Here is a 25,286-nt window from a genome sequence, read left to right as displayed (position 1 = left end):
TTCAAGCTTAAGGGGGACAATGTTGGAGTAAGCTTGAAGAAGAAAGCTTGAAGTGCAAGTTTCTAGAATCTTCTTTGTGTTTTACTAAAAGGAATAGGATTAGGAAAAAGGAAATTAGGAGTTATCTAATTCCATTAGGTTTAGGAGTTGCTAAATCTATATAAGGAGATACCTAAGTTGTGGTATAACTTATGAGTTTGAGAGCTTGAGTTTTGAGTTATTTTCTTAAGCTAATAAAGAGAGTTATTCTTTTATCTTGAGTTTTTAATTTCTTTAAATTCTATAAGAACTACTGTGATTAATATTGTTTTTTTTATAACCAAAATCAACCTTTAATAGCATATTTTTCTTCACATACGATTGATCAACGTAGAAATAAAAAAGGATGTTTTGGACAACAAACACCAGCTTGGATCGTAAGGTTGATGCTCTTAACACTCTAATTATATTAAACCGAAATCATTACGTACAACAAACAATAATTAATAGTATTAGAGAGAGAGATCGTCGTCGTCGTCGTCGCGAGGTAAGAAAATGCTGGAGACAAAGTCTTGAAATCGAGAAGAGTAGATCTTAGGATGGACGGTCGAGATTGAGTTTGAGTTATGTTGGATGGTTTTGTAGCAATGTTCTATGCGTTTCTTCATACCATAGTCTTGAAATGTGTCTACGATCCCTAAATACAAAACCACATCGTACCATTCCTCCTCTTCTGCCGCCGCTCTCTTCACTCGCCGTGCTCTCGCCGGAATCTTCATACCAAAATTGGTGCTCGAGGTGCATCGTCTGAATAAACAAAAGAAAGAGATTATATATTTACTAAAAATTCGATATGGAGTTTCTTACCATTAATGTTTTTAAGGCTTCTTTACCTGTTGACAAAGAGGTCACTGAGTGTTGCTAATTTGCTGTTTCTATTTATCAGATTTGTTTCTGAGCTTGTGCTATCGCTTGTCATTGAGTTTTCGCTGCTTTCCACTGAATCTGTTAAGAATCAAATAAATGTTTTCTTCTTCTTTTGTGTGTTCCTAAGTACTTTGGAGTAGACCAAAAAAAATATAATATACATTGCGTGCTTTTTTGTTGTTGATAATACATTGTTACAAAAGCAAAAGATTTACCTCTGTTGGGAGAGCATGAGTACATTGTTTCACAAGATCTATCTGGAGAATTTAGAGCTGTCCTCATCGACTTTGCGCTATCACTTTTCAATGAGCCTGCAATTTCAATCGATAGACATATATTACATATATGTTCTAGTCATTGCCGAATAACATAAAACATAGATAGACGAATGTTGGTGAAGTTTTTTACATGGAGGTGTGTAGCTACCGTAAACCGGATTTACTCCATCAAGTGAATCTGTTAAGAGTGATTTGTTAGGATGAGATAAATCCGGAATTAATACGAAACACTTTCACTAATAAAAACAAAAATAAAACAAAGAAAAAGAGGGAACATTATAGATAGGATTATCACCTTGATATGACTCTTTTACTTGTAAACCAATCAATAAGCTGTAATCCATTATACCTTCCTCTTCCAAGAGCTCACAATCTAGCTTTGTTTGCCTGTAATGAAACGTCATATGACCCTTTGTGTTTGAGCATTTGAACAATAAATTGGTCACTAGAATATTCAATATGGTTCAGAGAAAGAGAGATATACTTGATGATGCGTTGTCTAGCCAGTGGATCAACGTAGAAACAGAAATCGAGATCTACATCTTTCAATACAGTATTATTTCTCACTTCAATTTTCTTGTTAGTCCGGCCTTTCGGGGAGCCTTTTAGGTCATAGAGTTTGTTCATAAAGACCGTCGAATGTAGCATGTTTGACATCACAGCAAAATACGTCTGTATGCAAATTACAAATAAAAACAAACATAAAACTTTGATTAAGTAACTAATTAATGGCTCTAAACATAAAACATTCGACTTAGTATATGTAGTCCTTAACTCACCTTAACACCTCCAATAGGCTTCACAACATGAGCACCATAAATTCTTGAACATAGCGATGATCTGTGATTATGAAGATGTCGGTAATAGCCGGGAAGCATATCTAGTATAACCTAATAAATCACATAATTTGTTTTTCAATAAAAATAAAAAGAGAAGACTCATATTCTTTCAACGAGAATGTTTTGTTTGAATACCTTAATCTCGGATTTTCGAAGAATCTTGATGAGAAAACGGTCATCAGTGGAAATGTGGAAGACATTCCCAATTTTCCCACAAGAAAGCTTCTTTAGAGTCTCATCATTGCAAATGGAATGCATGTAATCATCATGATCAATATCTTCAAGTTCTTGTATAAGTCTACAAGAACCAAATAAAAAAAAAAATCAACCAAAACATAGTTTTTGTATTAAAAAAAAAAGCAATCAACTATTAATACAAAAGAAAAGAAATAACATGAAACATTAATCAACAGTATAACCTGAAACCCGACGGACAATAATCCTTCCAATCAAATTCAGTAATTGTGCCAGGTGGCAATTGTTTAATGTGCTTTGTAGAGTATCGAATTCGATTTTCCTCTGTGGCTCTCACCTCCACGGCTGATATCTCCCTCGTAAACTTTGCCATTTAAAAAACCTAAATCGACGACATAGCAACACGACAATCATGAACTGAAACTTTTTATATATTGGTCGCCACAGTGACGAAAATAGAGGATACTTACCTGTTTTTATTTATTTATTTACGAGTTGCAGCTTCTGATTATAAGGAGAGAAGATGAAGAAGACGAAACAGGGTGAGTGAATTGTATCAAAAGAAAAATTTGAAGATTGTTTTTATATAAAAGATGATTTTGTTTTTTCTGGTAGGACGAATCGTTGGTTTTAACTAATTTGGCCGTTGAGGCAACAATTATCTCCTAAACTCCAGAAACGAATTACAGCATTTTGTAACCATATATCATTTGTACACACACTATTAATGTGTCATGCAGAAAAATTAATATGACAAAAAATGATATTATTTCTCTTCTTATTCAGATTAAAATGAATTTTTATGTGTTCACAGAGAAAGAAGAAAAAAACGAAGAGAATTTTGAGTGTTGGCAAAAATAAGAAAATTCCAAACTAAGAGAATTTGTTAGTTTCATAACCGCCATAACTGCCTAAACAACACGGCGTAAGGTTGAGTGAGATCTGAACCGTTGATAGAGGTGCACGTGGCGAAGACATGTGGTTTATAAACCAAAAGACATCTGAACCGTGGGAATCAGATAACAGATCTCAGCCGTCCATCACTTCTCTTCCTCGAAACATGCCCGACGATTTCATCAAGAAACAGCACATAAATCCTCCGCCGTCCGATGACGATCGCATGTGATTCTTTCCCGCCAGATTTCGAATTGCGTTCCAGTCTCTGAGTGGAGACGGCAGAGGAGAAGACGCCGTCGAGTCCGTACCGTCGTCGGAGAAATTCACCGATCCGGTTAACGAATTCTCTTTCGAACTCTCGGCGTCATCAGCGAGACTGTTCTCCGACGAACTGATCGCAGATCTTGACTTTCTCATCCTTCGACTCCGACGGCTCTCCGCCACTTTTTCTTGAACGGACTTGAAGAAATCATCCGGGAGTTCAGAAGCGTCGATCACCATGGCGGCGATGTTAAGAACGCCGTGGAACTTTCCAGAAGGGCGACGGATCTGAAGCGCGACGAGAGACGGGACCTTCACGGCGGCGGTTGGGAGGAAGTTACTCACGAGGAAGCGTACGGTTCCGATCAGATGATCCCGCAAGTAACCAACGGCATAGATCTCGATGGAAACGCCGGAAGTTTCGCTAGAGAGGAAGTCCGAAGATACCTGGAAAACGAATTTGTCGTTCCAAATCGGATTCTCAGCGCCGATACGATCAATCCGAGTCCGGAGCTTGTTGGAGGAATCAACCCAGACAGATGCGTAAGTCTGCAATCGCCGGAGCTTTCCCGTCGGTTCTTTGAGTCCTTGCGCCGAGATGAGATTGAGCTCAAGAACGTGTGACTCCTCCTTGTCACTGTTCCCAGCCTCCATCGCTCTCTTCGTCTTTTACAGTGAAGCTCACCGCCGGAGAGTTTAAGCCGTCGGTTAAATCGAAGAGTGATGCGAGCGAGAGAGAGAAAGAGAATGGTTGAGACTTGAGACCTTTTTATACAGTAATCATCTTTCCCAAAAAAAAAAAAAAAAACAATGAATGAAACAAATCTTATGACCTAAGGTAAAAAGGAAAAGAGAAAAAAAAAGGCACAATTTTAATCTGTTTTTTAAGCGTCTCCGTTTAACAAAGTGGAGTTTCCGGTAACAGTTCCGTTATCTGGAGGCGGTTTTACATATTTTCCGATTACTTTCTGGCGACCATTTCTACTTCTCATTCTATTCAGCTTATCTTTACTTCTCTTCTTCTTCTCCTCTTTCTCTACATTCTTCCTTTGTCTCTCTTTCTCTAACGAACCTCGCCACACGATCTCACCAGTCCACGGCCATAGCCAGTGACCCACACGACGGTCTGAGTCTGCTTCCTCTGCAAGATCCTCGTCCATTGTTTTCAGAGTTGTGTAATCGAACCATTTCACCCACATTTGCCCTCTCCTGTCCCTCTGTTTGTGTTGCTCCTGCATCAAACCAGTCCCAGGATCTACATAGACTATGCGCCTCGCGCTGTGGTAAGCCCATACGTTCACCAGAAGCTCTAGTAACCGTGAATAGCAATGCTTGTCCTGTCAGAAAGTTTTTCAAAAACACAATTACTCACCTAAAAACCCAAATGGATTGATCTGAATTTTTAGATCTTAAACCCTCATCTGAACTTTGGAAGCAGAGGGAATGAGTTGCTTACTTTAGTTACACTCAGATAGCAACGGTTTGTTCGATGATGCTCTTCGTATATCTGTGCATCCAATGAATCCACAAACATCCTACAAACAAGAGACAAACACTCTCTTAAGTACTCTTTTTTTTCTTTCCAAAGAGGGTTACCTTGAGACAATCAATAAGTAATAACAAGCAAGCACCTTGAGAACATGACAAACTCTAAGAAGGATCTTGTTGGCAATGCCCAGCTCTGCATCACAGACCACGTATCCCCATCCTCGGGCATTGGTGGCAGTGAGTCCAATTTCTTGATGCTGTACATTTTCCTCAAAGTTTCGTTGTAAGCAAACCTTCATCCAAGCCCATAAATTGCAAACAGTCAGGTAAACGAGCCAAAAGTCTCAAACATTGTTATAAAGCTATATTTCAAGAAATCTGTAGTGTCTTACCTGCAATTCCCAGCATTTATGGCATCACAGAACGACCAAAAGGGTTTCTGCAGAGGGTTTCTCGGATCTTTGTCCATGCGAACCCAAAAATATAAGGCGTCTCCGTGTTTCCGTGTTTGTATAGCATTAAGTAATGCGTCCTCAGCAATCTTGGATAAAGTTTCCTGTTTAAGGGTCCCAAATTACATCACACGTATATATTATTACTGGACACAGATTTCTACTGTAGCAATGATGAAGTATTTTTTTAGGCAAAAAAGATATGTACCTTCCTGGCAGTAGCTCTCCAGGACTGAAACCCAATCCATGAATTTTTGTGTAAACGGTCAATCTTGTTTGAAATTGCAAAAAGTGCTCCAAAGTCACCAAGAGCATCGCGATAATACGGATTGTTGAAAAGCGGAAGACGTGAAGATGCATCGATATCATCCATCCTAGGCCTCCGTCCTTTAAGTGACTGCAAATATGATTCATTCACATCAGTCTAGAAAAAATTTCCCTCTTTTGGACCGTCGTGACAACAATGTATTGCACATGAGAACTCACCAGGCCAACCCCACGATAGAGGGGATATTCATGAAGAAACGACCAGGTTCCTTCACCAAAATAGGGCTCATATATGCATAAAGGTTGACCCGTTCTTAGCAGCTCACCTTCGTCCCTCTCATGTAGATCATTCTTACTTCGGTCTGCCCTTTTGGCGCTTTTATATACTTCCTCCCAAGTCCCATGATACTGCAAGGCTCTGCCCTTCAACTGCATAACAACTCCAAAAATAAATATACATGTAGGAAATGGAAATGAGAATGTCATTTCAAGAACTCTCATCTGAAATGCTTACCTCCTCGTCTTCTCGTCTTTTTCTAATATTAATCATTTGAAGATATCTCTCTTCTTCCCATATTTCATATACAAATGAATCATCATTAACAACCCCAAATTTCATAGCTTCTCCTGGGGTATGATTCCAATGTCCCTCAACCTTCGCTATGAACTCATAGCTTCTTGCTGTTCTATTATTAGGCGTTGCATCCAGGAAGGCTTCAAACAGATCCCAACTCCACTCTTCTCTCAGTTTTGAAGGAACTTTTTGTACATCCTTAGGAGAAGCAACTTCCGATGAAAACTTGAGAATATTATCTAGTAGAGCCGCATAACCTTCTATGGTTTCCTGCGCCATCATATTTTTAACAGTTGTTTTCCCCATCAAAGCAATTTTCTGCGCCAAAGCAGATATTTTCCCTTCTGATATCACTTCAAGCACAATCTGCGTTAGAACCTTAAGATTCTGCTTGGGGAAAAGATACCCCGTAACCCTGTCATCGACCTATTTTATATTGCCAATACAGTCAGTAAGCAGCCAAATGATCAGAGAACACACCACAACACATTTCCATGGAGAAAACAAGCAAAGGACAAAGAGCAATACATGTTTTCTAATATTGAAGAGGTCCGGTGCAACTATCGGTTTCCCCAACGCCATCGCCTTCATCAAAATTTCTGGAAAAGACTGCTCCTCGAGGAATGATCCATATAAAACAAGGTCAGAACTTTCGAGTATCTTATCAACATTCCCCGCGATGCTTACATGCTTCACAGCTTCTTTTGGATATGTCAGGTTCTGGGAAATTGTCTAAAGAAGTTCAAAACAAACCAAGGAACAAGGTTAGTGATTCGTAATCTCTATCTTCAAAAGCCACAAATGATTTAATCAATAGCAAAGCAGACTTTGTTATACCTCGATAGCTACGCTGTAGTTGGAAGCTGACTCTCCACCTAAAACTATGATCTTGAGACGGGAATTATAACGTTCACTGTTATAGCCTGAAAATAACGGCCGTAGAGCTTGCAGAAGTAGAGCATGTTCCAGCCATTGACCTTTGTACAAGAACTGACTTCCCACAATGGAAATGACCATGTCATCTTTCCGTGGAATGTCTAGATTCTTTGCTTTCCATGCTTCTTCAGGAGATCCGGGAATCACATAAAAGTTGCCAGCATCAAACTCGGAGTAGAGAATCTGCATGAAGCAAAAAGTTGAGACAGTATAAGTCAACTGAAAAAGTTATTATCCAAAGCTACTCCAGAAAACCGATTTCAAAGCAGAAACAAAAAGAATATTTTAGGTGGTTGCACACTAATCATAAAGTATTACCGGAAGGAGATAATTATGAAAGACTACAACCGATGCCCGGCTGAAAATCTTTTTCCAATCCGTTAGGAGTTCGGTCTGCCCTGTTGAGTTATACTGCCTAGACCGAACAGCGAGAGTTTCTTCATTGATGACCCAAACAAGAGGCAAAGATTTGAAAGGTTCTTGCATGAAGCTGTCAAAAGAATAATAAAAGTTTGAGCTATCAAGCACTTTGGAAAAAATCAACATAGGTAACAATATGTGTGTGTACTATACACATTATATAAATTCTCATTTCAATATACCATGATTAAACACCAAAACCAGAACTGCGTGATATAGAAAACTCTTACCAAGTAAACATACTCCTAGCTTCGAGAGAGTTTACAATTACGCCATCATAGCTTCAAGATAAGAACAAAGAAGATTATGAATTATCAATGATCAGAAATCATCTCATTGACCAAGTTAAGTCAACTAAATTTTGCACTATAATAATCAAAGAAAAGAACCAATAATGCATTGGATCAACCTCATCACATGACTGCATTAGACAAATTATACCCTCAAGATTAATTCCGAGCTGTGAACTAATCAAGAAATGCTTCACTAGTTCTCCTACAGTTTTCAAGCAATGCATATATAGCACGGGAAATGTAATACATACGAAAGCCAGTCGATAACACAGCTCGATGCATGGTTAGTCTCGAGAATTGTGACTGAAACTCCCATGTTCTGCCAAATACCATGCACTGGACCGTCTTCAAGTGAGTAAACCTACCAAGACAGGTATCGTGTTATCATACTTCAGATTACTGGCAAACACCCACAAAGAAGCAACAAATCTATACCTCAACTGCATAGCCAATCTCTAGCAGTGCCTTGGAGACAGTGACCATTAACAGTTGTTCTGGATCAGCTAACAAATCGGCAAAAACCTGAAGAAGAGAAAACCACAATGCAGTCATCAGATCTCAACCAAGCATAAGAGCAAATTTCATTTCTAATCATAAGTACTGACCAGAGCTAGCTTGGGCTTTCGAAATCCAAAACGCTGCAGAGTTGTATTGAGAGAAGATGATGTGAAATTCAAAGCATTGGTTTCTCTCTGGAATTTCATCAGAAGCTTGGTGGGCTCAAGTCTAACATCCTCACCGAAATCGAAAAACCCTCTCTCCTTGAAAACAACCAGATCAGGTGGCAAAAACTCCTTGTTACTCCACGGTTTATCGGATTTATCGATGACCAGACCCGGCAAAAACATCTGAAATAGCACAACGAAGAAGAAGAACACACCCATGGTGCAAATCCATTGGAGGTAATCGAGCCTCTTGAATAGGAAGAATCTCGAGAGCCTCGATCTGTTTCTCTGCAAGAACGGGTGTTGCTGTTGCCTCGCTGCTCTCACGCCGCTCTCTCTCTTCGCCGGAATCCCAGATTCCAGAGAACCCATATTTTGTTAACTGAGAATTTACATGCAACTCCAGCGAGATTTACGGAATCTCAAAGAAGAAAATGCAACCTAACACAAGCTACGAACTCAACCCACCACCTAAATTGCAATCTGAATCCAGTTAGATGCGACGAAATCTCAAAACACATCCGACAGGAAATTTCCAAAATCCGAATGAAAATACCGCCGAGATCACAGCTCACGAAAGCGACTCGAGAGAGAGAGAGAAAGCACTAGAAGTGCGTGTAGCTATTCAGTTGACGACGTAGAGCATCAGCAGCGCACAGATGCGTAGAGATTCTTGTGAGCTTAGTAAAAAGCAAAGGATAGAGAGAGAGAGAGAGAAAGAGACTTGGAAGAAGACTAGAGAGAAATTTGTGAGAAATCTCTGTGAATTTTACAAATCAGATTTTCGCTTCTAAGCTGCGGATTCGAAGGGTGCAAGAATCTTTGCTTCTCTGTCTTTGTAATTTCACTTTTTTAATTTATTTTCTTCATTTTGGTGCGACTAAAAAAAAATATGTTATCCCCCATTATCCTTTTAGGTTATTCAATTTATTTAATTACGTATCCAAGAGAAATATTTTACAATTTTCTTATGCTACACACATAAATTAGTTTATCGAGTATTAAAATCCGTTTTAATATGATATCCATTTTAATATTTTACAAATATTATTTTTTGGATTTGGGTTTGTTGTCAAAAGTTCCGCTATATATAAAAGAACTCAAGGAGAGTCTCAAAACTTTGAATATATAAGTTCATAAGTTTATATCTAAAATGTTTATATGATTGCTTAACATGAATCTAATAACTAAAAGAGTCAGTGTTTTGGATCTATAGAGGTAAGAGATAGTTAAATTTTGGATGGAACGGTAGTTAATTTTAGATGAGATGCAGAGAAGAAAAATCAAAAGGGTAAAGAGTAAGTTGGGCATTGTTATCAACTAACAATTGAACCCAAAGATAACTAAAAACATATATGGTTTTTTGTCATCATATAAAATTCTTGATTTGCTTAACAGAGAAGATCACGTTGTGTGGATCATTTGCGTTTGCAAGTTTAGACGAACCTTACTATTGCTACCTATTGCATATCCATCTGCGTTCGCTAGACCAAAAATACAATGATTTTCGGCTACTCAATTGTTTGCACTCCCAACATTATTTATTAAAATCCATATTTTTATTAAACTCAAATGCATAACAAGTTCTAAATGATGAACAAACCATAGATGACAAAAGAAGAACATTACGAATAAAATAGTTTTAGTGACAAACGAATGAAAAGTCTAGTGATCAACATTGGACGTTAAGAAGTTAAGAACTGTTTCTAGCTGCGATTCTGGTAATTTAGTTCATGTTATTCATTTACGGTAAGTCTTACATAAGCAGCATGCTCCTAAAAGTCTTAATTGTAAAAGCAGTCACATGTTGCAAAGTGTGGATAACTGGATATATACAGTACATACAAATTTATATACTTTTAATAAGCAAGTAGACCCTCATATCATTTGCTAGCTGTCAGTCTAGTTTTGGATTGTTTATAAATTTTGCATAACTCGTTATCAGTTAATTTCCTGTACCTCATATATTGTATCAGATTTTTGTCTTTTAAAGGTTTTTGTTGTGAAAACTTATAAACTTTATTAATCACTGGAATGTATATATAGAGTACATAGGGAATCTAAGTTAAGTACAATGTCCTGATGGGCCTAATGGGCCGGTATAAGAGTCCATATATGATATGTGTTATAACACTCCCCCTTGGACGAGTGAACCGGGTCAGCTACTCAATCGGGATCTCGATAATGCGCTGGGGAATGTTGCCTCATTAAAACCTTACCAGGAAAAACCCAGTGGGACAAAACCATGGTGAAGGAAAAAGAGTACAACACGCATTACTCCCCCTGATTGTAGCATCACTGCAGATTTCTAAGTCTATACATTTCTATCTGTTTGACGAGCTTCCGGTGTGTTGAAGTAGGCAATGATTTGGTGAAGAGGTCAGCTGAATTCTCACTGGATCGGACCTGCTGAACGCTGAGAGTGCCGTCCTTCTGCCAGTCTGAGGTTGAGAAGAACTTCGGTAGAATGTGCTTCGTCCGATCTCCTTTGATATATCCTTCCTTGAGCTGAGCTATGCATGCCGCGTTGTCTTCATACATCACCGTGGGCTGTGTGTCTTCGTCCATACCACAATCTCTGCGGATGTGCTGAGTCATGGAGCGCAGCCAGACGCATTCCCTACTAGCCTCATGAATGGCTAGGATTTCAGCATGGTTTGATGAAGTGGCAGTGAGTGTCTGCTTCATTGATCTCCAAGAGATGGCTGTTCCTCCATGCGTAAAAACGTAGCCAGTTTGAGACTTGGCAGTGTGCGGATCTGATAGATATCCTGCATCGGCGAAGCCGACTAACCCATCTTTATTTTGGTTAGTATAGAAGAGTCCTAAGTCTTGAGTACCTCGAAGGTATCTTAGGAGATGTTTTATACCGTTCCAGTGCCTCTGAGTTGGAGATGAACTATATCGAGCGAGGAGGTTCACGGCGAAACATATGTCTGGTCTAGTGTGACTAGCCAGGTACATTAACGCTCCTACAGCACTGAGGTATGGCTTTTCAGGACCAAGGATTTCTTCATCATCCTTTTTGGGACCAAGAGGGTCATCACTTAAGCTTCTAACTACCATTGGGCTGGTCAATGGGTGAGCTTGGTCCATATTAAATCGCTTGAGTACCTTTTCGATATAAGCCGATTGATGCACAAGGATTCCTCCTTTGATGTACTCAAGTTGTAATCCCAAACAGTACTTTGTTTTGCCTAGGTCTTTCATTTCGAATTCTGCTTTTAAGCAGTCGACTGTTTGGGAGATCTCACCAGATGTTCCGAGGATGTTTAGATCATCCACGTATACTGCTATGATTACAAATCCTTTGTTTGAGTACTTCTTGATGAAGATGCATGGACTGATGGGGTCATTTTTGTAGCCTTCTTTGATGAGGTAATCGCTGAGGCGGTTGTACCACATACGCCCACTTTGTTTCAGTCCATACAAGGATTTGTTCAGCCTGATGCAGTATTGATCTCGAGATGCATTTTTGTCTTTTAGTTCAATGCCATCTGGGAGTCTCATATATATTTCGTTGTCCAGGGGCCCATAGAGATATGCGGTTACAACATCCATTAACCGCAGATCAAGATTTTCTCTTATGGCCAGACTTATGAGGAATCGGAATGTTGTTGCATCCACCACTGGAGAATAAGTCTCCTCATAATCGATTCCGGGTCTCTGTGAGAATCCTTGTGCTACAAGCCGTGCTTTGTATCGAACGACTTCACCGAGTTTGTTCCTTTTGCGCACAAAGACCCATTTATGGCCCACTGGCTTGATGTGTGATGGGGTCCGGATGATCGGACCGAACACGTTTCTGAGTTTGAGACTCTTTAACTCCACGTTTATGGCTTCTTTCCATTTTAGCCAATCTGTTCGATGTGTACACTGTGTTATTGACGTGGGTTCTATATCCTCTTGCGTGAGCGCAACATCAAGTGCTACTTTGTATGCAAAGAGTGCATTTAAGTCGACTTCTTTTCGATTCCATTGTATTCCGGACATATTGTAATTGATGGAGATCTCATTGTTATCTTCTGAACCTGGAGATTCGGCGTCCCGAACTTCCCTTGAGGGTTCATTAGATTGAGTCTCAGCCGCGGCTATGTCTGATATTGCAGGAATCCCGGTTTCGGTTATTGCACCTTTCTTTGATTTCCGGGGATTCTTATCTTTGGAACCGAGAGGTCTGCCCCGTTTGAGACGTGGTGCAGACTCTGTAGCAACTTGGGTCTGTCCCGTTGGGACAGCTATTCGTACTGGTGCATTACAAGCTGGGATGTACGATTTGGTTACTTTGGTCGGGTCAGCAAAGGAATCTGGCAATTGATTAGCTAGCTTTTGATAATGAATAATCTTTTGGATCTTTGAATCACATTCTAGAGTCCGAGGATCTTGCCAATTTAATGATGTTTGATTCCATGAAAGATCTTTGACCAGCTTGTTTGTCTCACCACCTAAAGAGGGATATACCGATTCATCGAATTGGCAATCCGCATATCTGGCCTTGAAAAGATCTCCAGTGGTTGGCTCGAGATATCTTATGATGGTGGGAGAGTCAAAACCAACATATATTCCCATCCTTCTTTGAGGTCCCATTTTGGTTCGATGTGGTGGAGCAATGGGTACATATACTGAACACCCAAATGTTTTGAGATGGGAGATGTCTGGCTCATGACCCGAGAGTAGTTGGGATGGGGAATATTTGTGTTCACTAGATGGCCGGATGCGTATGAGTTCAGCAGCATGTAATACTGCATGTCCCCATGCTGAGGCCGGGAGCTTTGATCTCATGAGTAATGGTCGGGCTATCCATTGAATGCGTTTAATGAATGATTCAGCCAATCCATTTTGAGTATGGACATGTGCTACAGGATGTTCCACGGTTACCCCCATGGCCATACAGTAGTCATTAAACGCTTGTGAGGTAAATTCACCAGCATTGTCAAGGCGGATAGTCTTTAGTGGGAAGTCAGGGAAATGGGCCCGCAATTTGATGATTTGGGCCAAGAACCTAGCGAAGGCTTGGTTCCGAGAGGACAAGAGACAAACATATGACCAACGGGTCGATGCGTCTATAAGGACCATGAAGTACCGGAATGGTCCGGAAGATGGATGTATAGGTCCACAGATATCGCCCTGGATTCTTTCTAGGAAATGAAGTGTTTGTTTAGAGATTTTAACTGGTGAAGGCCGAGTGATCAATTTGCCTTGAGAACAAGCTGTGCACATGAGGTGTTGAGGATAAGCTCGGTTTTCTTTGAGGGTATGCCCTTGAGAGTTTTGAATTAGTTTACGCATCATATTTGCACCGGGATGACCGAGCCGATTCGTGCCAAATAGTATAATCAGTAAATCGGGCTTTGAGAGTGGTATTAGCTTCAATCATACTGACTTTAGCATGGTAAAGTCCAGTAGAGAGCGCGGGTATGGTTTCGAGGATTTGTTTATGGCCGTCTACGGTTTTAGTGACTAGGAGGGATTCTTTGTTCCCTTGACCTTGGGTTTCTATGTGGAAACCATTCTGTCTTATATCCTTGAAGCTCAGAAGATTTCTCTTCGAACTAGGAGAATATAGAGCATCTGGTATTTCAAGTTGTGTGCCATTTGATAGCAACACATAGGCATGGCCATATCCTTCGATAAGGTTTGAGGGACCCGCGATGGTGCTAATATTTGCGGTTTGATAGGTTAGGTTTATGAAGTAACTTTTGTTTCTTAAGATAGTGTGGCTGGATCCACTATCTACGACTATGATTTCCATTTGCTGGTGTGCTTTTCCACCTTTGGATTTCTGACAGGCTAATGAAACTGGGAGCTAATAGACCTCAGTTAGCCGCTACAAATTCCAAGGATTGATCACCAAAACTGGAGAAGCTGCTGGTTGAAGAAGGAAAAACTCGGATCTGGTTTTTTTTTTTTTTTTTCGGTTGATCGTCGTGTACTGTAAGTGTGCGTGAGGGCGCGTCCGACGTTGGATCGACAAACGGTTTTCACCAGTAGATTCGTCTCGTCGAGGGCTTCGATTTGATATGTAGATCGTCTTCTGGTTCCTCACGGTTTGGAAGATATGCGTCTTTTAAGTTTCGACTTCTTTTAGGGTTTTGGTGATGGCCGGATTTATTAGGGTTTTTCGCTCAGAGAGTCTTATCGTGCTGATAACGTGTTGTGAAAACTTATAAACTTTATTAATCACTGGAATGTATATATAGAGTACATAGGGAATCTAAGTTAAGTACAATGTCCTGATGGGCCTAATGGGCCGGTATAAGAGTCCATATATGATATGTGTTATAACAGTTTTTACTTTTTAGAAATAGTTTTACAGCCTATTAAATATATCAATCCAACCCAAGCCGTTGCCCAACTTAAAAAAAAAAAAATCCAATTAAATCACTATTTTTGTTTACTAATTTAGCCGTCATAACTTTTAATCTATGATCAGGAAAACTTTTTACTTTCAATAACTATTGACCACTACGAATGCCTTTATATGGTAAAAAAACAAAAATATACCTTATACTTCATAGGTTCCTGAAATTAGTCTAAATTTCGATTTGGACTCCAGATAAATTCCGAATCATTTTGTATTTTCCTCTTTAATTCCATGTGCAGAAATTGTGATCCACATCATAGTTATGACTTGAATGAAGTAATCATAGAAGTGCCAATTCTAACAGTGTTACTTTACCACTGGATTACTAAACTCATCAAGTCATATAGAATTAGCTAATATAACACACTCTCACATAACGTTAAGGACTCCTACCTAGAAACTTACAAGTAAAGACTTTACTCAAGTGGATCTTTCTTTCTTTGCTGAAAATCCAATAACAAGAGAAGCGTGAGAAAGAGAAAGATAAACAATCTTTTTCGGCATTAGAATTTACTTCCTAATGGGGACTCGAGAGCATGATCATCAACTAATCATAGACCAAAGTGACGGAAACGTTTGATCTTCTTGTCGAAACCAAGAATGTAGTTATTGTGGATTATGACATGTTTCCCCTTTGTCTCCTTAACCCATGTCTCGTTCTTGAAGTACAATCCTTTTGTTGGGAATGCTGCCTGAGAAAGCAAGTACAGATCCACCTGCACAACAGAAGAATCCACCCAAAAAGAGTTGAGAATGATTTCAAACAAATCAAATTACCTTCGAGATTGAAACAATGCCATAATCGAACATTCATAAGTTAAGTAGAGGAGTTATGAGTAGCTAAGGTGTTAGACGAAAGAGGAGGACTCTCAGACTACCAAAAGGTTCGGCCATTTGAGATTTTAGGCTTTAATATCATTTTATACTCAACAACTGAGTAATAAAAGCTCGAAAATCGTGATTGAACATTCATAAGTAGATTGGAAGAGTTATAAGTAGCCAAGGTTAGATAGAGCTGAATCTCAGAGTACCAAAAGGTTCAGTCTTTTGAGATTCAAGCTCCAATATGATTGAACCCAACATAACAATTGGAAAGGATCTTGCAACCAGACCATATCAATATCGTTGTACATAATACTGTAACCTAGCTCCAGAATGTGCAAGAGATGTTGCGGCCTCCGAGATGTAAAAATGAAGATACCCCAACCGGATATATGATATATTAGTTAAAAAACCGATTCATACAAATTCGATCAAAATCAGAAAGAAAAGTGACTGCTACTACTACATCCACAAATTCACCAACTTTGGTTACTCATAAGATCAGTCACAGATGCACCAAACACATAACCTCGAGGGACTACACAAACTCATGATCCGAGCAACCACTTTTATAACATTAGCTAATGAAAGCATCAGTATATATCCACGACGATTGATAATAAGCAAGTATTCATTCCCAGATATAACTATTTGACGCAAACACATAGGTAATATCTGAGAACGACTGCTACTTAAAAATCCACAAGTTCACAAATCCTTTTGTCATTGATAGGATCAAGCCATGGACTTGAGAAAAACACAGCTCAGAACTGAAACCTTACCGACTACACAAACTTATGGTCCGAGTAAAGAAAAACACAGCTTAGAACCGAAACCTCAACGACCACACAAACTTATGGTCCCAGTAATCAGTGAAATAACACTAGCTAATCAACGAACATCCATGATCTAAGTGAACCAGTTACTAAGCATACACTCTCAGATACCTATCTGATAAAGAAATATACATAAAAAAAAAAAATCCGAATCCTAGGCCAATTTCATTTGAGCTAGAGATAAAATTGGATTGAGGAGATGAAAGTCAGTGTAGAGATTATACCTGGGAACTGAATTTGTGTGCGGTCCTGAGAATCCAGCGCCAGAGGAATGAGAACGACGTGACCTGGCCACTACTTGTCGTTAACCTTGTAAAGAGTAGCGTAATCCTCAGCGATCACGAGGACTTTGTTGTCCTGATGCTTCTGTCTCAAAAAGGCAAGTAAGGAGAGCTCACGGCGCAGACGATCAATCAAACAAGATTCTTTATTTTTGTTTTTATTCTTGGTTACTGAGGCAAATAAGAGGAAGTAGAAACAAATTATTTGGAAATTGATGGATCAATAGACTAGACTCCATGAAGATTCACAACTCTAGAAGTTACAACACAAACATTGACGGTTAAAACAGATTTTAAGCTAAGTTAAGACACAAACATTGAGAGATGAGAACAAACAAACAAACAAACAAACGACTTTTCTCTAAAGCTAAGTGCGCGTACGCATCTGACGAGTCACAAATGGAGCATCCTCTTGTTGCATCCCTTCCCAAAGCCAAACTACACTAGATGCATAGGCTACCCTTGAAGCTCTCTCCTTTACCGCAGACAGTACTGTGAAGCCATCACTCACCAAGTCCCCAATCGACCAAGAAAAACTACTATCAGAGGCTACGACGGTTAAGATAACAGAACCTGGATGTTCATGAGCGTGCCTCAGAAATTTTATCAACAATTCTTTATCCGCAGCAAAGCTTGGTCGGAACTCATCGTGACATCCATCGCATATCAGCTGAGTATCAGGGGGCTTGATGTACGTGACTGGACATTCCGGCGTCGCGATCTTGCTTCTTCTCCTTGCGTCGATCTCATCCTCTTTAGCGCATACTAGGATTTCACTCAGAAAGAACTTCTTGTCGTGCTTCTTCAGAGCAGCATTGAGCTTGGATACAAGTTCCTCGTCCTTCGCAGTTGACCTCATGCTCTCTGCTGTCCAGAACATCGTGAGTCTCTAAAAGAGACATAGAAATGTAACACACGAGAGAGTGAGAGATAGAGAGAGAGAAAGAGATTTTCTTACCGGTCATGGTTTCGGGAAAGATCGTAGAAAATGAAAAAGGTGTGGGATGAAATAGGGTTTGGTCGATCCTGAGCGTCGATCGGTCGCTAAGGAGGAGATTTATTATACCTGCGACTGCGATCTGCGAATGAGAGGGGGTTAGTTGATATATGAGCTTAAATTCGATGGGCCTTTATGAAACCCATAAGAGAAGCTCGTAGTCGTAGGTAGTACTGATGTGAAATTCAAATAATTAGTTTCTCTCTGGAGTTTGATCAGAAGCCGATCCGACCATTTTTATAGTTTACGTTTTTCATTCACCGTAAATCTTACCTAAGCACCATCCTCCTTTTAAAACTCTAAATTGTAGTAAATCAGATTTTTTTTTTAGCCTTTTAGGTTTTTTTTTTTTTTTTTTTCTCAAGAAATAGATTTTTACTGTCTATCAAATACAACTCTAATCCATAATTTAAACCGTTGCCCAATTTTTTTTAAAAAAAAAATCAATAAACTCGGTATTTCTTCCATTTAATTCCATGTGAAGAAATTGTGATCCATAAATAATTATTTTTATGTATATAATGTGAATTCGATATGACTTCAATGAAGTAAGCATAGAAGTGCCCGACTCAAATTGCCAGTTCTAGCAGTCTAACATTACCACTGGATTACTAAACTCATCAAGTCATATTGAATTAGCTATTATCCACACTCTCATACAACTTTAAGGCAAGTTGAATTTACAGCAAGTTAAGTGCCGAGTTAAGTGGAGCTTGGAGGAATCAACATACCTGATGAGCTGTTTTGTTAAGTGCCCAGTTAAAAGCAGGCTGATCATTTGCTTTCGACTGAGGTTGGTCTTGAAGTTTCTCAATCCATTTCTTAATCAGAAGCTTTGCGCCATTAGTGAGACGCAAGAAAATCATGCAGCTACATACTGCAGTCATGTCATCCATGTCATACTACAGATGCACCAAACACAAAACCTCGAGGGACTACACAAACTCATGATCCGAGCAACCACTTTTATAACATTAGCTAATGAAAGCATCAGTATATATCCACGAGAATCAGATTGATACTTACTCACTCCCGGATATATGATATCTTAGGATTCTTAGCTAAAAGATGGAACGATATAAATTCGATCAAAATCAGAAAGAAAAGTGACTGCTACTACTACATACACAAATTTACCAACTTTTGTTACTCATAAGATCAGTCGTAGATGCACCAAATTCAAAACCTCGAGGGACTACACAAACTAATGATCCGAGCAACCACTATAATAACATTAGCTAATCAAAGAATTTGTATATATCCACGAGAATCAAATGAATACTTACTCACTCCCCGATTTAACTATTTGACGAGAACACATACGTAATATTCTGAATTTCTAAGCCATTTTCTTGCTCATTTCGAAAGATTATGAAAGCTAAACACGGCTCAGAACGACTGCTACTAAAACCACAAGTTCACAATCCATTGTTAATCATAGGATCAGCCATGGATTTACCAAAAACACAGCTCAGAACCGAAACTTCATCGACTACACAAACTAATGGTCCGAGTAATCAGTGAAATAACACTAGCTAATCAACGAACGTCCATGATCTAAGTGAATCAGTATGATGAAAACTAAGTATTCACTCTCAGATACCTATCTGATGAAGACGGATAGGAAAACACCCGAATTTATAAGCCATTTTCAAGCTAAGCTAAAGATTGAAATTGGACTCAAGTGCAGAGATTATACCTGGGAGCCGAATTGGTGTCCTGCCTGAGAATCCAGCGCCGAGGAATGAGAACAGCATCACGAGGATTTTGTTGTTGTCCTGATGCTTCTATCTCAAAACACTAATCTAAAAGTAGGCAAGTAATAATAACTCATAGCGCAGACGATCAATCAAATAAGATGAGGCTTTCATCAATCAAACAAGAGCAAGTAGATAACAAATTATTTAGAACTGATCGATCGATAGTCTCAATGAAGATTCAAACACACAACTCTAAAAAAGTTGGAGGCAACATTCAGAAAAATAAACAACACTAACACTGACTAAAGGGTTACAGCAGATTAAGCTAAAAGCTAAGCGCGGCTAGGCATTTGACGAGTCCTTAATGGAGCAGCCCCTTGCTGCATCCCTTCCCACAACCAACAGACACTCGATGCATTACCCACCGTTGCAGCTTCATCCTCAACAGCTGACAGGATGGTGTAGCCTTCACTTGCTAGATCATTGGTTGACGAAAAAAGGTCACCAGAGGCTACGACTAACATCACCGAACCTCTTTGGCCAATAGCGTGAAACCAAACCTCTGCGGCCACTCTCAAGTCCGCAGCTTCAGAACTTGACTGATCGGGACTCCTCCTCGCATTGATTACTGGAACTTCCATGAAGGTCATGGGACACTCTGGTGTAGCAATCTTGCCTCTTCTCTTCGCGTCAAGCTTGACGCGAATTTTCGCTGGCGCAGACGAAGATCTCATTGAGGAAATACCTCTCATCCTGTCTCTTCAGCGCCGCGTTCAGCTTGGGAACGAGCCCTTCGTCTGTCGCAGTCGATGGCATGAACTCTGCGTTCCAAAACATCTTCACAGGAACAGTATCTGCCAAATATTGTATATACAGACGCCATTAGTAATTTATTTTTGAATACTGACACAAAATCAACTAAGAGAAATAGAGGAGAGAAAGGGAGGTTTCTTACTCGCCGCCATGGTTTGAGGAAAGATCGCCGGAGAAAGTGAAAGGTGAATTAGGGTTCTTACGAGTCTGCGGCTGCGAAAGAGAAAGAGAGTCGAGGGATCGATTCAAAGGATACCGGCGAATGAGAGTGGGTTAGTCTTTAATTGAGATAGGCTTTAATTCGATGGGCCTTAAGAAACCCACCAGAAAAACAATTGAGATGAGCTTCAGTGACCAACATTGATCAAGTGAAGAATTATTTGTAGCTGCGATTCTGATAATTTTTTTAGTTTATGTTTTCCATTTACGGTAAATCTTAAATAAGCAGCAGCAGTCAGTCTAGTTTTGGAAATTTTATAGATTTTGCAAAACTCGTTATCAGTTAAATTCCTCTACTTCATATTCGTTTCAGATTTAACCTGTCAAAGGTTTTTATTTTCCTAGAAATAGATTTCTCTCAAATATCAATCCAATAAAGCCGTTGCCCAACTAAAATCTTTCAACTTTCAAAATTTATTGACCACTACGAATGCTTCATATGGTAAAAAATACCTTATACTTCATATGTTCCTAAAATTAGTCTAAGCATCGATTTGGAATCATTTGTTATTTCCTCTTTAATTCCATGTGCAGATACTGTGATCCCCTATATTTATGTATATGGTGTGAATTCGATATGACCCAATTGTCAATTTTAGCAATCTAACATTATCACTGGATTACTAAACTCAACAAAAAATATTGAAGTAGCGATTATCACACACTCTCACATAACTTTTGAGGACTCCTAGAAGCAGAAACAAGTAAAGAATTTATCTCAAGTGGATCTTTCTTTCTTTACGCAGCCTGAAAAAATTTCACTAACAAGAAAAGAGAGAGACAGAGAAACAATCTTTTTCGGCATTAAATGCTACTGTAATTTTCCTAACGGGGACTCAAGAGCGTGATCATCCACTAGCCATAAACCAAAGTCACGGAAACGTTTGATCTTCTTGTCGAAACCAAGAATGTAGTTATTGTGGATTATGACATGTTTCCCCTTTGTCTCCTTAACCCATGTCTGGTTCTTGAAGTACAATCCTCCTGTTGGGAAAGCTGCCTGAGAAAGCAAGTAAAGATCCACCTGCAGAACAAAAGGATCCACCCGAAAAGAGTTGAGAATGATTTCAAACAAATCAAATTACCTTTGAGATTTAAAAATCCATAATACCATAATCGAAGATTCGTAAGTAAGATTAGAGGAGTTATGAGTAGCTAATGTGCTAGATAAAGCTGAATCTCAGAGTACCAAAAAGGTTCACTCTTTCAAGCTCCAATTTTATTGAACCCAAACACAACAACTGTGTAACAAAAGCTTAAGACCAATTTACTGCAAGTTACTGTTTTACTGTGGAACTTGGAGGAAGCGACATACCTGATGAGCTGTTTTGTTAAGTGCCCAGTTAAAAGCAGGCTGATCATTTGCTTTCTTTGCTTTCGACCAAGGTTGGTCTTGAAGTTCCTCAATCCATTTCTTCATCAGAAGCTTTGCGCCATTTGTGGGACGCAAGAAAATCATGCAGCTACATATATAAGTCCTTCCCTTTTTACCCGGAGGTGGTAAATCATGGGAGTGATCCAATGGCTTAATCTGGCACCAAAATCAAGAAGATAATAAATAATCTGAATGCAAAGTTGCAGACATGTCAAGGAGATGTGTGAATTTACTTACAGCAGTCATGTCATCCATGAAGTATGCATCATGGCTTCCTTCCAAATACTGGAACGGATCTTGCAACCAGACCATATCAACATCGTTGTACATAACATTGTAACCTAGCTCCAAAATGTGCAAGAGATGTTGCGGCCTCCGAGATGTAAAATTGAAGAAACCCTAACAGGATATATGTTATAATAGTTAAAGGACTGATTCATACAAATTTGATCAAAATCAGAAACAGGGGATACATTATCATTCAAATTCGATCAAAATCAGATAGAAAAGTGGCTGCCACTACATCCACAAGTTCACCATCTTTCGTTACTCATTATATCTATCAGTCATGGATGTACCAAAACACAGCTCAAACCCATAACCTCGAGGGACTACACAAACTAATTATCCGAGCAACCACTAATAACATTGGCTAATCAAATAGTAGATATTATGAAATCCATACTCCCAAATCTAACTATATAAAGAAACCACATACATAAAATCTGAATTTCTAAGCCATTCTTAGCTAAATTTGACTGCTTATGAAAGCTAAGCTACATAATCATTCCAACTCGATCAAATTCATGAAGAAAACGACTGCTACTAAAACCACAAGCTCACAATCCATTGTCATTCGTAGGATCAGCCATTGGAAATACTAAACACAGCTCAAAATCGAAACCTCATGGGTACACAAACTTATGATCTGGAGCAATCAGTGAAATAACACTAGCTAATCAACGAACATCCATGATCTATCTAAGTGAATCAGTATTCACACTCAAATACCGATCTGATTATACCTGGGAGCCGAATTTGTGCGCGGTCTGAGAATCCAGCGCCGGAGGAATGAGAACGGCGTGACCAGGCCATTTCTCGTTAACCTTGTACAGAGTAGCGTAATCCTCAGCGATCACGAGGACTTTGTCCTGGTGCTTCTGTCTAGAAACACTGATCAACCAGTTGTTGAGAAAAGGCAAGTACGGATAGCTCACTGCGCAGACGATCACAGTGCCGTTCTTAGCGGCGAATTTGGCGGCTTGAGCGAGGGAATATTCGCGCCATTTGGAATGCGAAGAAGAAGAAGAAGAAGAGCTTCTGTTTGGAAACGGGAATAAGGGAGATCCTGCCCAGGGTAAGAATACACCGAGGATAACGAGGAGTGCGAGAAGCAGGAGGAGACCGTTGCGGCTGAGGAGAGAGATGGGACGGTTTGAGGCTGAAGAATTCGAAAGAGGAGAAGAAGAGAAAGGGTTTGAGAATGGGTTTTGGATGGGACGCTGGTGAAGGAATTGTTGCTGCTGCGCCATTTGTTGTACGGATTTGTAGCAGGAGAGAAAACAAAAATGGGAGAGATGGATTCGAATCGAGTATTGGGTGTAGAAAACTAATTACACAGAAGGATTTCGAATTCTGGAGTGAAGATAGTGTAGATCTGATGATATGGTGTGGAGGGAGATCTCAAACAGAAGAAACAACAATGGTGCTCGAAGAGTATAATTTTCCTTTCTTTTATTCAATTTAATTTTTAATCGCTTTTATAATCGCCTACTAGTAATATTGGATCTGTCGGTATTAAATGGGCTTCAAATGAGGCCTACAAAGCCTGCCTAATCTGTTGTAAATTGTACTGTTCTTTTTGGTTGTAACTTAAATTGTCATCTATCCACTTAAAATAGTCTAGATGGCTTGAGTAGGAAGTAAACAAAACCACCTGAACAGAGGAATGACGAAAAACGATTTGGTGTCTACATTTTCAATGAATAAATAAATGAACTAAACTAGGCTAATCGAATCTAATTTCGATTAATGAGTTGTTTTGGCTAATGGTGGATGATCTAACATAAAACCTTGGCTTTAAAAACTTGGTAATGCTTCTTCATCTCAATCACAGCCTTCTCTGCAATCGGATCAATCTCATCTTCATACTTCTCGTAAAGCATTGGCACCGTGTGAATAAATACAAAGCCTGCGGATTTCAACAATATATTATTATTAGGTCAAGACATAATTACTAGATAGATAAACAACGAGAGTATGATGAGAACGAGTTGTCTGTTGCTTACAGATGTAGAGCAATGACAAGAAGCTGAACCAGTTTCCAATGATCGATACGAGCCAAAGTCCTATGAGAGCCTTTGTTTCAGAAAAAAAGAAAGAAGAAAAATGTTCATAAATCATTTCAGAGACTGCTATGAACAGGACTTTGAGACACTAAAACAAGTACCATTGCGAAGTTCTTGATGTCTCTCTCTAAGGCAATGCTCCTTAAGGTTGCAAAAGCACAGTTAAGCTCAAAGGTCAATGCAGAAGCAGCCTGGAGTAATGGCTTCTCAGGGATGTAAATCTCCATTATGTTCTCTGGAGAACTATAAAATGATATATAAATTTTCCAGATTAGCAAACAAAGGATCAGGTTTTACTTGCATTATATTTCAGGAAAAAGTAAAAGCTGTACTTGTTGAGGGCATTGGACCAGAGAAATGAGAGAAGCAGGAAGAGGATGGATCCACGACAAACAAATGTGAGAAGATGACAATGACCGAATCCAAACAAAAGCCAAATGACAGTCACTGCACTAAGTAATCCTGCGGTGACCTTCTTGTCCCTCCATAGCAACACATCAGCAGCTTCAACAAATATAATAACCCCAACCATTTGGTGATTAGGTCACATAATCAAATCCCCATGCATGAATCTCTCTATACAAATATCGATAAAGTCTCTCCAATATATATAATCACGAAAATCTGATGGAAGACACTCTGATCATCATCAACATATCAGACTAAAAATAACCCTAATTGCAGCAACCAAAATCTGTGAGAAACGAAAAGCGAAAGAGTGTAGAGATCAGTGCTCGTACGTTTACCTCCGCCGAGAACCATGTGGATTGGTCGTTCTCTACCAAACATCCGGTAGATCGGAGCATTGATGGGAACGGGAGAATCTGGTTTCTCGCTATCAGTATCTGACGATGAAAGCGAATCCAGGCCGTTAACCTCCTCTGATTCGATGTTTTCCATCAATGGCTCCTCCAATGGCCCTACGATCTTAAGATGCTCCTCCTCCATGCTCTTCTTTCTTCTCCGATTTAGAAATCTCTCTCCAAACCCAGAAATTAAAGAGGCAAAGCTGTTTATATACCGACCGGTCCGAGCCTGGTGGTTCAGGAATACGGGAAGA

The 25,286-nt window shown here is 39.4% G+C and overlaps 6 protein-coding genes across 7 annotated transcripts; all 6 read right to left on the bottom strand.

Moving 5' to 3' along the window:
* Nucleotides 1–491: 491 nt before the first annotated feature.
* On the bottom strand, nt 492–2,591 carry LOC18015028 (putative phosphatidylinositol 4-phosphate 5-kinase 11). The gene is made up of 9 exons (XM_024154133.1): nt 2,443–2,591; nt 2,159–2,321; nt 1,964–2,074; nt 1,669–1,856; nt 1,480–1,571; nt 1,315–1,362; nt 1,122–1,217; nt 873–984; nt 492–771 (listed from the first exon to the last, which is right to left on the bottom strand). Exons 1-9 carry the CDS (start codon nt 2,589–2,591, stop codon nt 492–494), a joined length of 1,239 nt encoding a protein of 412 aa, XP_024009901.1.
* Nucleotides 2,592–3,060: 469 nt separating this feature from the next.
* LOC18015259 lies at nt 3,061–4,187 on the bottom strand. Its single transcript, XM_006396228.2, is given in 2 exon segments — nt 3,061–3,274; nt 3,277–4,187. Coding segments are annotated over 2 exon segments (795 nt in total). The 5' UTR covers nt 4,031–4,187; the 3' UTR covers nt 3,061–3,233.
* Nucleotides 4,188–8,843, bottom strand: LOC18015258. The gene is made up of 14 exons (XM_006396227.2): nt 8,412–8,843; nt 8,242–8,328; nt 8,058–8,167; nt 7,744–7,794; nt 7,412–7,583; nt 6,995–7,276; nt 6,686–6,889; nt 6,098–6,583; nt 5,803–6,012; nt 5,525–5,713; nt 5,257–5,420; nt 5,008–5,157; nt 4,833–4,911; nt 4,188–4,713 (listed from the first exon to the last, which is right to left on the bottom strand). The coding sequence occupies exons 1-14, from the start codon at nt 8,841–8,843 to the stop codon at nt 4,261–4,263; spliced, it is 3,069 nt and encodes a 1,022-aa protein (XP_006396290.1). The 3' UTR covers nt 4,188–4,260.
* An 8,081-nt stretch (nt 8,844–16,924) lies between these two features.
* LOC112085192 lies at nt 16,925–20,558 on the bottom strand. Its single transcript, XM_024154280.1, has 5 exons — nt 20,427–20,558; nt 19,471–20,325; nt 18,503–18,648; nt 17,733–17,853; nt 16,925–17,638 (listed from the first exon to the last, which is right to left on the bottom strand). The coding sequence occupies exons 2-5, from the start codon at nt 19,526–19,528 to the stop codon at nt 17,142–17,144; spliced, it is 822 nt and encodes a 273-aa protein (XP_024010048.1). The 5' UTR covers nt 19,529–20,325; nt 20,427–20,558; the 3' UTR covers nt 16,925–17,141.
* A 674-nt stretch (nt 20,559–21,232) lies between these two features.
* LOC18015053 (UDP-D-xylose:L-fucose alpha-1,3-D-xylosyltransferase MGP4) lies at nt 21,233–23,571 on the bottom strand. The gene is made up of 4 exons (XM_006396225.2): nt 22,904–23,571; nt 22,116–22,277; nt 21,819–22,034; nt 21,233–21,527 (listed from the first exon to the last, which is right to left on the bottom strand). Exons 1-4 carry the CDS (start codon nt 23,408–23,410, stop codon nt 21,315–21,317), a joined length of 1,098 nt encoding a protein of 365 aa, XP_006396288.1. The 5' UTR covers nt 23,411–23,571; the 3' UTR covers nt 21,233–21,314.
* Nucleotides 23,572–23,931: 360 nt separating this feature from the next.
* Nucleotides 23,932–25,174, bottom strand: LOC18015052 (reticulon-like protein B7). Of its 2 annotated transcripts, none has more exons than XM_024154017.1 (5): nt 24,967–25,174; nt 24,559–24,730; nt 24,328–24,469; nt 24,167–24,236; nt 23,932–24,069 (listed from the first exon to the last, which is right to left on the bottom strand). In XM_024154017.1, the coding sequence occupies exons 1-5, from the start codon at nt 25,172–25,174 to the stop codon at nt 23,939–23,941; spliced, it is 723 nt and encodes a 240-aa protein (XP_024009785.1). In that variant the 3' UTR covers nt 23,932–23,938. The 2 variants fall into 2 exon arrangements, with proteins under 2 accessions (XP_024009785.1, XP_006396287.1); XM_006396224.2 differs by having other exon boundaries at nt 24,973–25,174.
* Nucleotides 25,175–25,286: the final 112 nt, after the last annotated feature.

This window comes from Eutrema salsugineum, unplaced genomic scaffold (assembly GCF_000478725.1).
Source record: "Eutrema salsugineum unplaced genomic scaffold, Eutsalg1_0 scaffold_3, whole genome shotgun sequence".
Taxonomy (NCBI): domain Eukaryota; kingdom Viridiplantae; phylum Streptophyta; class Magnoliopsida; order Brassicales; family Brassicaceae; genus Eutrema; species Eutrema salsugineum.
This window is presented reverse-complemented; position numbering and strand designations above follow the sequence as displayed.